At 66.3% G+C, this 12789-nt stretch overlaps 1 protein-coding gene across 1 annotated transcript in view; it reads left to right on the top strand.

The window, feature by feature from the left end:
- Positions 1–1487: 1487 nt before the first annotated feature.
- The window catches only part of CCDC187 (coiled-coil domain containing 187), a 42708-nt gene continuing 31406 nt past the window's right edge, over positions 1488–12789 (top strand). Inside the window, exons 1-5 of the mRNA XM_059412126.1 lie at positions 1488–1580; positions 2180–2394; positions 8330–8859; positions 8959–9057; positions 10979–11071. Coding sequence (XP_059268109.1) covers positions 1488–1580; positions 2180–2394; positions 8330–8859; positions 8959–9057; positions 10979–11071 — 1030 coding nt within the window. The remainder of the gene's footprint in view (positions 1581–2179; positions 2395–8329; positions 8860–8958; positions 9058–10978; positions 11072–12789) is intronic.

Raw genomic sequence — 12789 nt, forward strand, 5'->3', positions numbered from 1 at the left:
GCAGGCCAACCCGTGCCCTGAGACCCCCTTCTGCGAGGACCCCCTCCTGCCCTTCCGGAACAAGGAGGCCCAAGAGAGCTGCCCGGTGGCCAAGCTCTGGGGCCCCGTGCCGCCCCGAGTGCTGGCAGGCTGGGCATTTGGAGGCAGGGAAAGCTGGACCAACTTTGGCCCCTAAGAGCTCATGGTGCTGGGCACACGGGTGGCCTCCGTCCGTCTCTGTCAGTGTGGCCCGCGCCCCTCGGGCCAGCACCAAGGCAGCTGGTGACCCCAACCGGCAGGGCCGGGCGGGGTCTAAGTGGCTTCGTACCGCTCCTTGGCAGGTGCTCGCTGATGGGCAGAAAATGGAGGGAGAGAGACCCGCGTGCGCTGCACCCGCGCCCTGAGCCTCTGCCCAGACCTCCTTTCCTGCACGGTTCACTCCTTCCTTTTTAGGGTCCTAATCAGCCGGGAGGCCGCCCGCCGCTGTCCTTCCACACACGGGGACCGGGTGCAGAGCCCTCCCCGGGAGGCCATCCTATCCTCACAGCCTTCTGCCCTGTCCCCTCCGGCAAGGAGGGCGCCTTGCTGCCGCGCCTGCGCCGGCTTGACGCCCAGGGGCCCACCCAGTGACCAAGCTCGGCACACCCTGCCCCTTCAGCTGCCAGGCTGGGCCGGCTCCGCTCTGCAGCCGGAGGGCCAGGCTGAGGGCCGGGTGCCGCAGCCGAGGGTGCCATGGGGCCCAGACCACGGTTCTGGGTGAGCCTCTTCTGTCCCACGTGGGCTGGGTAGGGCCACTGGGCCTCGGGCGTGGGAGGCCTGGCCAGACTCCGCTCGCGATGGCCATACTCGGTGCCAGGCCCGGCTGGGCTTGGGGCCCAGCTGCACACTAGACTTACATGCCAGAAGGCATGTATCTCAGTCTGCTCGGGCTGGGTAACAAAACTCGGCCACCTCGGGCCAGGAGGACTTGCCCTGTTTCTCTGACATCAGTGGAGCAGGGCAACCCCTGTGTGTGCCCATTCTGGCTCCCACCGCCCCGCTCCAGGTGCCAGATGTCTCTGAGGGCTGAGGCGGCCCAGCCAGTGTGCCGAGCGTGGTCGGGGAAGCGGGGTCACACCCCTCCTGATCCTCGGGCCCCAGGATGCGGCTGCCTCCAGTGTGTTCTTGCTTGGAAGGCCAAGCTCTGGGCCAAGGGGTCCTGGCCAAGTGCCTCGATTTTTCAGGAGAGAGCCCAGCAGCTCCCCAGGGCCGAGGGGCTGCTCCCGCATGCCGCTTCTGGGAAGGGCAGGTGTACCCCCTGAGTAAGAGACCAGGCTGCTCCGAGTTTCTCTGCCCCCAAACCCGAAGTTCCTGAACACTGAGAGGAATCTTTTGGTAAGAGATTTTACTAGAGTCTGTTTGGGAGGCAAAGACCCCCCTTCTGGGGGCAGGAGGTGGCAGGGACCGGCAGGGTGGGGGGAACCTCCCTGGAGAGCTGGCCCCCTTGGGCGTGACAGAGAGAAGACACCATGTCCGGGGAGGGCCCTGACTTCCATCAGACAGGCCGCCCGTCGAGGGACTCCTGGGCGCCCCTGGAGTGCGAGTTCGGAGCTGACAGGGCTGTGGGCAGCACGGTTCCCCCGCGCACCGACCCGCACCCACTGCTGAACACCTCCCATACGGGCCGCACGTACGGGCACAGATCTTAGCCAGATGACCAAACCCCAGGACCCACATGCAGGTCCAGGCACAGAATGCACTGCTGGGGTCCCCCAAGACCCTCCTGTCCCTCCACTGCCAAGGTGAATGCCCTGGGGAGCCCTCCCTGAGCCACAAGACTCCAAGGAGGCAGGCGACACTCAGGTTTTGAGTTTGGTCACTGGGCTTCCCAGCGGCTCTGCCTCCTCCCATTTCCCCGCACTGGGCCCTTCCCTGCTGTCAGGAGTCCCCCCAGCCCCACACGGTGCCTCCAGGACAGGGCTCTTAGATGCTGAGCAGCACTTCCAGAAGTCGGGGTGGGGGCCTGGGGGGAGCTGCTGGAGGTCCCTCGGGGGCAGGGGCGGAGGGCAGAGAGGGAGCAGTCTGGACCGCACTAGAGATGGCCCCCTACCTGCCTCCTGCCCTGCCCCCACAGCCACAGGGCCCCAGGTGTGTGTCCCCTGCCCAGGTGGACTGAATCAGCAGGTGAGGCTGTGCCCCACCCCCCACCCCCCACCCCCAGATTCCGGAAGCCAGCCTGGAGGAGGAGCCTGCATGGATGGACTCCCAGGTTTCTCTGGCAACATCAGGGCGGGTCTTCCAGACTCCTCCCCCACCTCCCGCGCACCTGCAGGTACAGGTGCCCTGCGTCCTGGTGTCTGTGCTCCACCCGCAGGCGGTGGATGGGCCTTCGAGCCAGGGCCGGCCGCTGCCCTGCGCCCTCCCCGCAGACAGCTGGTGAGTACCCTGGCGGGGGGCCCTGCCTGAGCCATACCTGGCCTGCCCCAGTGTCTTGGGAGACGGTGTGGGGGCCACGGGCAGGTTGGGAAGGGGGTTGTTAGCCTTTCCTTCTTACACGGAGGTGGCTGAGAGCAGCGTAGACCTCCTTCTCTGTCCTGCTTTCCTGAAGAGGGGTCTCCCTGTCTGGGGCTCCGAGGCAAAGCCAGGCTGCCCCTGGGAGTGCAATGCCCGTGAGCCCTACCCAGGGGGCTGCCCGCCTCTGGGCTCAGGTGCTGCTGTAAGGCCAGTACTAGATTCCCCTGATAACCTGTGCCTCAGTTTCCCCATGTGTACAAGGGGGTGAATACACTCCCAGACCCTGGTTGGGGCTGGTGGGTGGTTCTGCATTGGGTCCCCCAGCAAGGCCATCATCTGACGAGGAGGCCAGCCCAGCCTGGGTCCTGTCTAGCTACCTCCCTGGGTACAGGGCCCATCAGGCCATCCTCTCCTGCTGGAAGGTTCCCGTCCAGTAGCATGAGTTGCCGGTTGAGGCAGAGGCAGGAGGAGACCCATGGACCCCGGCTGACTGCTCTGAACCGTCTGAAGATGGTTTGGGCCCCGGGGTGTGTCTGTGTCCACAGGCTCCTTCTCAGAGTCCCCAGGTGCCCGGTCTGCTCCGGTCTGGAGGACGCAGGACCCAGGGCAGGTCTCTGCTCTGTGTTGTGACTGTGGGCAAGGTGACAATGCCTTCCTCGCCAGCTCAGGGAGGAGCCCTGGGTCGCCTGGGGAACGCCCCAGGCGCGGGGCGGTGCCCCAAGCCGTCTCCACAAGTGACCCAGCAGCCTGAGGGGGGCATGTGGGGCATGGGGACGAGGGCAGGGGCAGGGCCTGGGGGCGGGCGGAGTTCCCTGCTGACTCTCGGTGGGGTCCCTCGTGGCAGGAGTGGATGGTGGCCCCAGGGTCCCCCGGGCCGCAGGTTCCATGGGCGGTGGCGTCATGGGTTCTGGTTGTGTGGCCGCGGACGTTTGCTGGAGCCGAGAGGCCGTGGGGGTGCGGGCAGCCTCCGCTCCACCGCACTCACGCGCATGGCCCCCTCTGCCTGCCGACCCGGCCACTCGAGGCTGGCCAGGGTGTTTATCTGCCCCACCTCGCCCACCAGGGCTTCCATCTGTCGCCCGGGATGGTGCCCTCCTCCCGACGGCCAACCGTCTTCCCCACATCGCTGGCTGTGTCTCCGCCTCCCCGCCCTCGCATCTGCCGCCCTGGGGGCCCAACCAGCTGCGAGGAGTCCCTCGGCCTCTGTGAGCAGCTGGCGGAGACGCTGTGGCCGTTGTGGCAGAGTGAGTGGCAGAGGCGGGGGACACCGCCCTGGCCAGACTCCCGCATGAGGCCTGTGGCAGCCAGGCCAGCCCGCCCTGCCTGCCCCGCCCTGCAGACCCGGGCAGTGGGCATGTGTGTGCATCTGTGTCCGGTGTGCCCGGCAGGGGAATGTGTGCTTTTGTGCAAGAAGGCCTAGTAGGACAGACGATTTGTTGCTGTGTGTCTCCCCAGACACCACCGGAGCTTGGGTCAGCCTCCCACTGCTTCCTTTTGGCCCTCGAAGCCCCCCTGCCCCCCCCCCCCCCCCACCTGGCTGCTGCTGCTGGCGGGGGACTTGCCGGTGGGGCGTGTGGCCGCTGGAGACTCCAGTCTGGGTACAGGGCCGGCCTGGGCGTGTTCGTTGCAGGGACCGCTGAGTACCGGGGCTGGGTCTGAGCAGGTAGCTGTAGGGGTCACAGCCACGTCCACGCCCGTATCAGCTCCGGTGGCCGGCAAGCTCTCTGTGCTCTCAAACCCTGGGGCCCAGGGGCCGTGGCACGGTGGGCCCTTCTCCTTCACGTCCACTGACCCCGTCCCCAAGCCTGCTTGGTCAGCCTGGGGCTCGCTGCCCTGGGAACCGGCAGGTGAGAAGCCACATCCAGCTCCTGGAGGATGGCCCCCACCCCGCCCCACCCCTCCAGCTTGCCTGGGAGCAGCCCAGCAGGGGCCTGGGCCAGAAGAGCAGCGTGGTCTGAACGGTGAGGGGCTGTGGGTGCCGTGGGTGGCCCCCTGACGCCGGGACAAAGGGCAGGAGCCCTGGTGAGTTGCCCCTTGCAGATACCCCACGGGACAGGCCACTGGTGGGGATCTGGGCTGGCCGTCCAGGTGCCAGCGTGGGCTGGGGAGGGCAGAGGTGTGCGGGCTTTCTTTCCTCAGTCTGCACCCCCAGGCCGCCGCCCCCCAGGTGAGCACTGTGTCTCTGACCCTCCCTCTACTGACAAAGGAACCACCGGTCTGAGGTCAGGGCCCCCAGGACATTGAGGTGCTGGGCAGGGCGTGCGCATGCTCACCTTGCTCTCCACAGTAAGCCTCAGGCCAAGAAGCCCACCGTTGTGGCCCTCCCCACCCCACTACTTCTGACCCTGCCGCGACCCTGGGCTGTGGGACCTCTCAGGGAGATAAAGTCACACGGGACCCTGACATGCCATGGCTCTTACCGGGAGCCGCCCCTGTCCCCCAGTGTCCCCAGTCCCCACGGGGGCCAGAGGAGTGGGCGCCAGGACGCAGTGGGGCTGGCATTGGTGGGTCCTGAACCAGAAAGGAGGTGGGGGGTGAGGATGGGGGTGCCTGCCACAGCCGGGGGACCCCCCAGCCGGGCCTACCTCTCTGCTCAGGGCTGGTGGAGACATGGGGGCCCCACCTGTGTAACGGGTGTCCCTATCCCAGGCTGTGGCTGTTGGTCCCCACACCACGACTGGTGGTCCTGGCCGTGGCCCGGCTCACAGAGCTCCTGTCACCCCAGCAGGAGCCAGAGCACTGGGGCCGGTTGTGCCACCGCAGGCCAGCGGTGCTCGGAGGGTCCTGGGCAGGCAGAGGCCTCGGGGGAACCAACGGGGGACCAGCCCAGAAGGGGGTAGCTGGTGGAGCAGGGGGCAGGGCAGGCGCTCTGGGCTGGTCCCAGCTCACGGGGTCGCTGCGATGCTGGGGTCATGTGCACCGTCACACACTCGTTCCTGGATTCTCCTTTTACTGACTCTGGAGCATGGCCACCGGCGGCCGAGTTCACAACCCCACCGCTTCCCACAGAGGCCACTGCTCTGGACCCATGGTTCTCCTGCTCGTGGGAAGCTGGGACCACCAGCTGATCTCCAGAAACACGTGGACATTGGCTCCGGTCGCCACAGCTCAGGATGACCCTTTCCCACTGCCCTTGAGGGAGCAGGGCTAGGAAATCAGGTGGACACTGGGGAGGATGCCTCCCAGGACATCAGCTGATGTAGGCACCCCAGGGCCAGGCAGGGGCGTGGCCCTCCAGTACAGGCCTCAGGGGCCGCAGTGACCGTGGGGTTCGTTAGTAGAGGCCGCGGGGGCCACAGTGACCACGGGGTCCGTCAGTTGAGGCCGGAGGAGGCCGCAGTGACCGCGGGGTCCATCGGTAGAGGCCGGAGGGGTCTGCGGTTTCTGTCCAGCACGGGGAGACTCTCTGTTAATCAGCAGAGGCTGAGCTGTCTCTGGGACTCCTCGGTTGTCCGGCCTCTACGAGTAGTATAGGGGACACTGTGGTCACCCCCTGGTGATGTCCCCTGAGCTTGCCAGCTCCCATGTAGCAGGAGCTGTCTGCAGGCCCCGTGTAACCCCTGCAGTTCTCAGGAAACTGCGTGGGCCACGTGGCTCTCCTGGATGGGCCTGCTTTCCCAAAGCCCCGGGGCAGCCCTCTGTGACACCAGCCCCTTGCAAACATCGTGAAGAAACATGGGGGTGGGACCCATGGCATTTTGGCCTCACCGGGCGATGTCCCCAGTGGAACAGGCCAGCCAGGGCAGGGTAGACTCTTGGCTAGGCGGACGGGGCAGAGGGGATGGTGGTCTCGGGGCCATCGGCAGGGGGACCATGTCGTTAGTCTAGGCCACCAGGTGTGGTCAAGGGCCTTGGGGCAAAGGCTGGCTCTGCGGTCTGAGGTGCACGCTTTCCGCCCCTTGTCCCGACTGCAGGAGAAGCTGGTTTTGGAGTAGAAGGGCAGAACCTCACATTCTGAGCAGGGCCTGTGCCTGGGGCGTTCCCTTTCTTCTGCTGGTGGCTGAACATGGGACCATGTCCTCTGCGACCAGGGGCCCGCTGGGCTCAGAGCCCTGCCCTTTGTCCTGTCCTGGGGGCAACCATCTCCAGGCATCCCTGCCTCCCGAGGACAGGCTCTTAGGATAAGCGTCAAGGAGGCTCTCCCTTCTGCTGGAATGAGGAGCTCTTCTGCGGCAGACCCCCTTCCTCTGGGCATCCTGGAAGTGGAGCGTTCGTGGCCAGCTCAGCCAGCCCGCTGCTCATGGACGTGGGCCGCCCTGCTTCGTGCTCTCCTGCTGGCGTGAACTCACCAGAAGCTCACAATACCCAGAGGCAGGGCAGGGTGGGGTGTCTGGTCACCCGAGGTTACTCAGCCGGCTGGGGGCAGAGCGGGGATTGGAAGCAGCTCTCCTCCTCGGGGCCATGCCGAGCTCAGAGCCAGCTGACAGCGTCCACGTCTTCCCCAGCACACTGCCCTGCCAGGGTCGGCGAGGAGGTGACTGGACGCCCGCTTCAGGTGGACCCGCCTGGGGTGCTCCCCTAGGAGGGCAGGGCCAAGGATGCAGGCCAGGGGGTCCTGGGGCTCAGACTTCTTCAGCTAGCGTGTCCGTGGGCCAAAGGATGCCCTGCGCGTGTGCCAGGGAGAACTGAGAAGCCAGGGCCTGCTTGCCCTGAGCTGCCCCAAGGAGCCAAAGGCAGCGGCCTGGGCAGTGGTTCCCAGCAGGCTTCGGGTTGGAGGACTGAGACTCTTGTCCAGCCGCTGGGGCCGTGTCCTGGGCTGGCTCCCCGGGGCTCCCAGGTTGACATTGCCCAGAACTGGGCTTGAGCCTGGGGTCAAGCCCCACCTCTGCCCCCAGCCCTGCACTATGGCTGCCCCCCGCCCCCCTCTAGCTGAGCCCGCCCCCCAGTCCTGGCCAGTCCACTTGCCACACACACAGCTATAGACTCCTGTGCCCTGGAGGATAGGGGCGGGCCTGCTCACCGTCCCGGCAGGAGTCAAAGGCCTTGCTGTCGCTGAGTGACATGGGGTAATTGTGCTGTCACAGGCCACCCAGAATTCTCTCCCACCCTGCTGAGGGACAGCTGGTTAGGAAGGCTCCCCCAGGCCATCACCAGCCTGGGGCCCGGCAGATCGCCATGCCCACCCAGTTTCCACGACTATCTGAGGGTTTCCATCGTGGGCCAGGGGACCAGGGCAGGCCAGCCCTCTAGCCCGCAGTGGCCACCCCGTCCTGAGCAGGGATGGACACCAGGCTGCAGGCCAGCGGGCGGCCCTGGGAAAGCACCAGCCGACCCCAGGCAGGCGGCGACTGGAAGCTCACTGGGCTCTGCCCTTGACCTGGCCCGGTGGCCATGTCGACCTTGGTCATGGGGGCGCTGCCTGCTGGCCTAGGAGAAGTGATCCAGCCCCACCCCAAAGATAACCAGAGATGCTGCCCCTGTCCCTCTGGCTCCTCAGGACCCTGGGCCGCCCCCAACTGAAGGGCTGGAGCCAAGCCAGGTAGTGTTTGTGCTGCTGAGGCGAGGGACGGCCTCCTTACCCAGGAGGGTGGCCGGGTCAGCGTGAGGCTGGAGGACTTGGGGGGCCAGCGTGCCCCTGCTGGACGCCTTTACTGGACCCTCAGTCTCCCCTTCTGTGAATTGGGTTGATGTTCGTGCCTGCCTCCAAGGCTCGAGGTGGCAATCGGAGAGAAGGTCATGGCACTGCCCTGCCTGGGGGCGTTTTATCAGCCCCCCAACTTTCTCGGCTGTGAGCACCCTGAGACAGGAGGGCGAGGGAGCAGGGCGGGGGCTGGAGGGCCGCACGCTCTGAGATGCCCCTCTGCTCAGCACGGCCGGGTCTCCACGCCTGACTCGTGGTCTGCTTCTCTGTCCCCAGGGAATCCGGGCTCTGTCCCCCTGAGGCTGAGGATGAGACCATGGCTGCCCTGAGGTGGCCCGGGCCCTCCCAGCAGCCAGGTGACCTGCGGGGAGCTCCCCACACGGCCTGGTCTGACAACATCGAGCAGCCAGGCCCCCGGGGGAAGGCCCGCAACCACCCGGTGTGGTCAGAAGGCGAGGAGGCCAAGGATGGGGACAGCTCGGTGTCATCAGGCCGCCTCTCCGGCTCCTCTGGGGGCCACGAGCCCTGCACATCTCCCCCCGGGCCCTGGAAGGAGAGGCCCCCCCAGGTGCTGGGGCCCCGGCGGCAGCCCAGAGAGAGCAGCCCACGGCTGGAGCTGCTGAGGGACAGGATCCGGGCCCAGGCCCAGTGGCAGGCCAGCTGCGCCTCCCTGGGCACCTCTGCCCCGTCTAGTGCCTCCCACCTCTACAGAGCCTCCAAGCCGGACGCCCGGAAGAAGGCGGGGAGGCCGAAGAAGGCCCCTCCGGCCCCGTGGGAGGCCCTCGGGCCCCGGGCTTCCGCCGCAGGTGCTGCTTGGAGGCGGATGAGTGGCTGCTACGAGGGGCCTTGCCCCGCAGGGTCTGCACGGAACCCGCCCTCACGGTGCTCCTCTCGCTCCTCTCCAGGCTTGGGCACCCTGAGGGCGGCTCCGTGCGGAGTGGAAGACAAGACGATCCGCGGCCCGGGGAGCAGGCCCTCCGGGGTCCCTCAGCGCCAGGCCTCAGGTGAGGGGCTGCACGCCTGGCCGTCCTGGCAGCCCCCCTCCCGGGCCCTCTGGCGGCGGTCAGGGCGGACGCATCCGGACCCTGCAGCTTCCCTCTGTCTACGCCACCGGCTCTAGTGTGACTCCGCTCAGACCACGCTAAAGAGGCCCCCGCCAGAGAAGGGCCAGGCCCAGATTTGGACCGAGCCTGCTGTTTTCTGGAATGTGGCTTCCAACCTCTGCCTCCCCCTCAGGGCAGGAAGGCGGGCAGGCCCTGCGAGGCAGCGCAGGTGCAAAGGGCCAGGGGTTCCCTGTACAGAATGGATGACTTCTTTCCCTCGTAGTCCCACACCAGCCACAGGGCTGGGCTGAGCCCTCCCCTGGGCCTGGGAGGCGCTGAGTGCTTGGTCGTGCGTAGGCAGGCTTCGTGCAGGTGGGAAGGGGCCGGGGCCAAGGGAAGGTTTGGGCTCACTCCTTCACTCAACAGATAGAAGGGGTGAGGTTGGAGACGCAGACAGGAGCCACGCTTGGAGGCCAGAGGGAGGTCCACTTAAAGAGTCTGGAATGCACTTAGATGTCCCAGCTGGACATCTAAGCTGTCAGATGCTCATTGAGCCCAAGGGTCCTGCCGGTCTGAGCCAAGGGGACAGCGTCCAGCTCTGGCCCAGCCATGGGCTGCAGCCACTCCCCATGCCAGGTGCCCAGGCCGGCTGGGGCTCACAGCCCTCACCCCACCTTCTCCTCCCCTGCTCATGGGGACCCCAATAGCCTCAGCTCCCCAAATACCCCCCACCCCCCAGAGGCCACTGGGACTGCTCAGCCCAGGTCAGGACTGGCCACAGGCCACTTGGGGCCTCAGCATCTAGTGTCATTGGTCACCACTCTTGACCGTCACGTCTCTTCCTCTGCGTGTTAGAACCCTCTGGAAGCAGGCAGAGGGCAGAGCCTAGGTCTTTTCTGTTTGAATTATGCTAAGATACACATATCAAGATTTACCCCTTCACCACTTTTCAGTGCGCAGCCCGGGGACAACAGCACGTTCACACTGTTGTGCACCGTCCCCCTGTCCGTCCCCAGGACGTGGTCCTCTGCCCAGACCGAGCTCTGTCCCGTCACACGCAGACCTGTCCCCTGCCCCCGCCACAGCCCCGTCTGTGGGTCTGACTCTAGGGCCCTGTGTCGCTGGACCTACAGAATCAGGGCTTTTCGTGTGGGCTGGGCTGGCTGGAGGCGCCTCCTGCCGGCAGGTTCTGAGCAGTGAGGACGGAGGAGCCGGCCCAGGCCTGGGGAGGCCTTCGGGCAGGCTCTTCCCAAGCCCCGCTGGCCCCACTCGCACAGCACTGGCCAGTTGGCTTCCTCATGCCCCCGCAGAGGCAGCCGTACCCCAGCCACGGACAAAGACGCTGAGGCCGAACGGCACGGGGAAAGGTGGCCACACTAGCCCTCGGGCAGCTGGCGCCCTCCTGCCAGCCTCTGTTTGTCACAGGACTTGGACTGCCTCTACCCCCTTGGGGTCTCCATGTCCCCTCCTATCCAGCCAGGTGGACCCCACCATGCAAAGCCCCTGTGGCCCTCATTCTCACCCCCTGCCCCTGCCGAGCCCCTGTCCGGCCTGGCTGGTCGCCGCTCCGGGACAGCCCAGGAGTCAGCATAAGGGCTGTAGGTCAGCCTGAGGTGGGCAGGGGAGACCCAGCTGGGAGGCCACTCTGTCCTCCTCTTGGCCCAGGCATGCTGGAATCTGTGACCAATCTGGTTGGGGGTCTCTCCCAGGGTGACCCCATGCAGACCACGGAGAGGGGCGGGCCGTCAAGCGTATCCCTCTGGTCCTGCTCTCGGCCGCCGGCTCTGGCACAGGTCCAGGGAGCCGGCCGGACAGGCGCAGAAGCAGGGCGGCCTCTGGGAAGGTCCCTGCTCACCTTCCCTCCCTCTCTCCTCCCCCGAAGTTCCCCGGGAGAAAGCCAAAAGGCAAAGTAGTTCTTGCAAGAGGGAGAAGACCCCCAGAGCGCCCGTCCCCCGGGGAGCCACCAGAAACCAAGGTAAGGTCTGCCCGTCGGGGCTGCAGCAGGGCCTGGGGGTGGAAGTCCGTGCCCCCGCTCACCGGGTGGGCACAAGGTTCTGGTACAAGGTTTCTGGCGCTGAGACAACTGGCCGCCAGCAGAGGCCCGGGCTGCTGTGGGATCGGCAGGGGCTGGGCTTGGGGGGGGGGCGGGGGGTCTTCAGGGCATGGGGGAAGGGCAGTCCTGGTGTCCACATCTCGGGGAACCGCCGACCCTGGCCGTCACCGCAGTGCCAGGGGTCCCCCCACACAAGGGCCACTCCTGGCGATGGCGTGAAAGCGAGCAGCGGGCTGTCCTTGCGACGGCCCCAGACCGAGGAGGTGTCCAGGCACGCAGAGCCGCTCACCCCCCCATGCTTCACACACACGGATAGCCCGCACGCGCCCGTGTGAGTGGGCGGCTGCGAGGTGTCCGGGGGACGAGGTGTCGGCTCTGCCTCCGCAGCATCCCCGGAGCCGCCGTGCCGCGGCCTTCAGCAGCGGGAGCCCTGGTGGAGGGAGTGCGTTCCCTCCCCGCCGGGTCTGGGTTTGACTCCGGGCAGCAAGCCCAGAACACCTGCTTTCACCTGAGCCCTTGGTGGCAGGAAAGGCCTGGCATCATGTCCATGGTCTCCGGGCCCTCTGGGGGACTTGAAGCAGGGGTGGCGTTGGCTGACCACGTCCCAGGAGAGTCACAGAAGAGCGGGGACGGTGACGGGCTTGAGGTCGCAAAGGAATTTCTCCTTCAGGCGTCTCTCCCCTGGGGCCGGGCTGGGGTGGTGGGGCGGCGGCATCTGGCAGGGACCCTGCAGTCCAGCCTGGGTAGGCTTGGGGCCGTGCCCTTGGACCGGACCAGGCAGTCCCCAGGAGGGCCCTGTGTGGCGTGTGGGGAACGAGAAAGGCAGTGCCCCTCTGGGCGGTCAGTGCAGAGTGGCCGCCCTCCCCGGACATCAGCTTGGTGACCCTCACAGCCCTCCTCCAAGGCAGGTGGGCTCCCATTCTGTCGATGGGGACACTGAGGCTCCCAGAGGCCCACACGGGTGAGCCAGTTCCAGGCCTGTGCCCCTCACCTGAGAGAGCCGGGCGGTGAGCGCTCTGCCCGTGCCCTGCGCCCGTGTCTCTGCTGCGCGCCCTCAGACCCACACCTCTGCTGGGGGCGGTGCTGGCTCCGGCGGGACGCGTGATCTCCTTCCTCCTCCACGCGGGCTTCTGGGGCCCTCGAGGGAGGCAGGCGGCCGCCTTCCGCTGGAACAAACACATTTATTGAGCAGGGCAGGAGGCGACAGGAGAGGAGGGCAAACCCCATCTCGAACCTGACAGGGAGGGACGTTGGGAGCCATGCAGAAGGTTCTAGAAGGTTCTAGAAGGCCCACTGAAAAGGCACAAGATATCACAGTTTTCTGCATCGTTGTCTCCTCCTGCCCCTCAGCTTTGTGGTTTGCTCTATTTTAACGGTCTGCTTGACAAATGACCTGCTTTCTGCCTGACACGGGGTCAGAGGGCGTGCCACGGCTGCATCTATCATCGTAACCACGTGTCACCCTGACGGACTGGACCATTAGTTGCTGTCAGTGACCAAGTCACAGCTGGGCTAAGGAGAGATGAGCTTGGGGTCAGAGGTCGGAGCCAGAGGACTCGGGAATTGGATGAATTAGGAATTTGCTGTAGTTAACAAAAAATTAAATCGCAATACTTATAAAATATTCATCCATCCGGGCC

This window comes from Mustela nigripes, chromosome 9 (genome assembly GCF_022355385.1).
Source record: "Mustela nigripes isolate SB6536 chromosome 9, MUSNIG.SB6536, whole genome shotgun sequence".
Classification (NCBI taxonomy): domain Eukaryota; kingdom Metazoa; phylum Chordata; class Mammalia; order Carnivora; family Mustelidae; genus Mustela; species Mustela nigripes.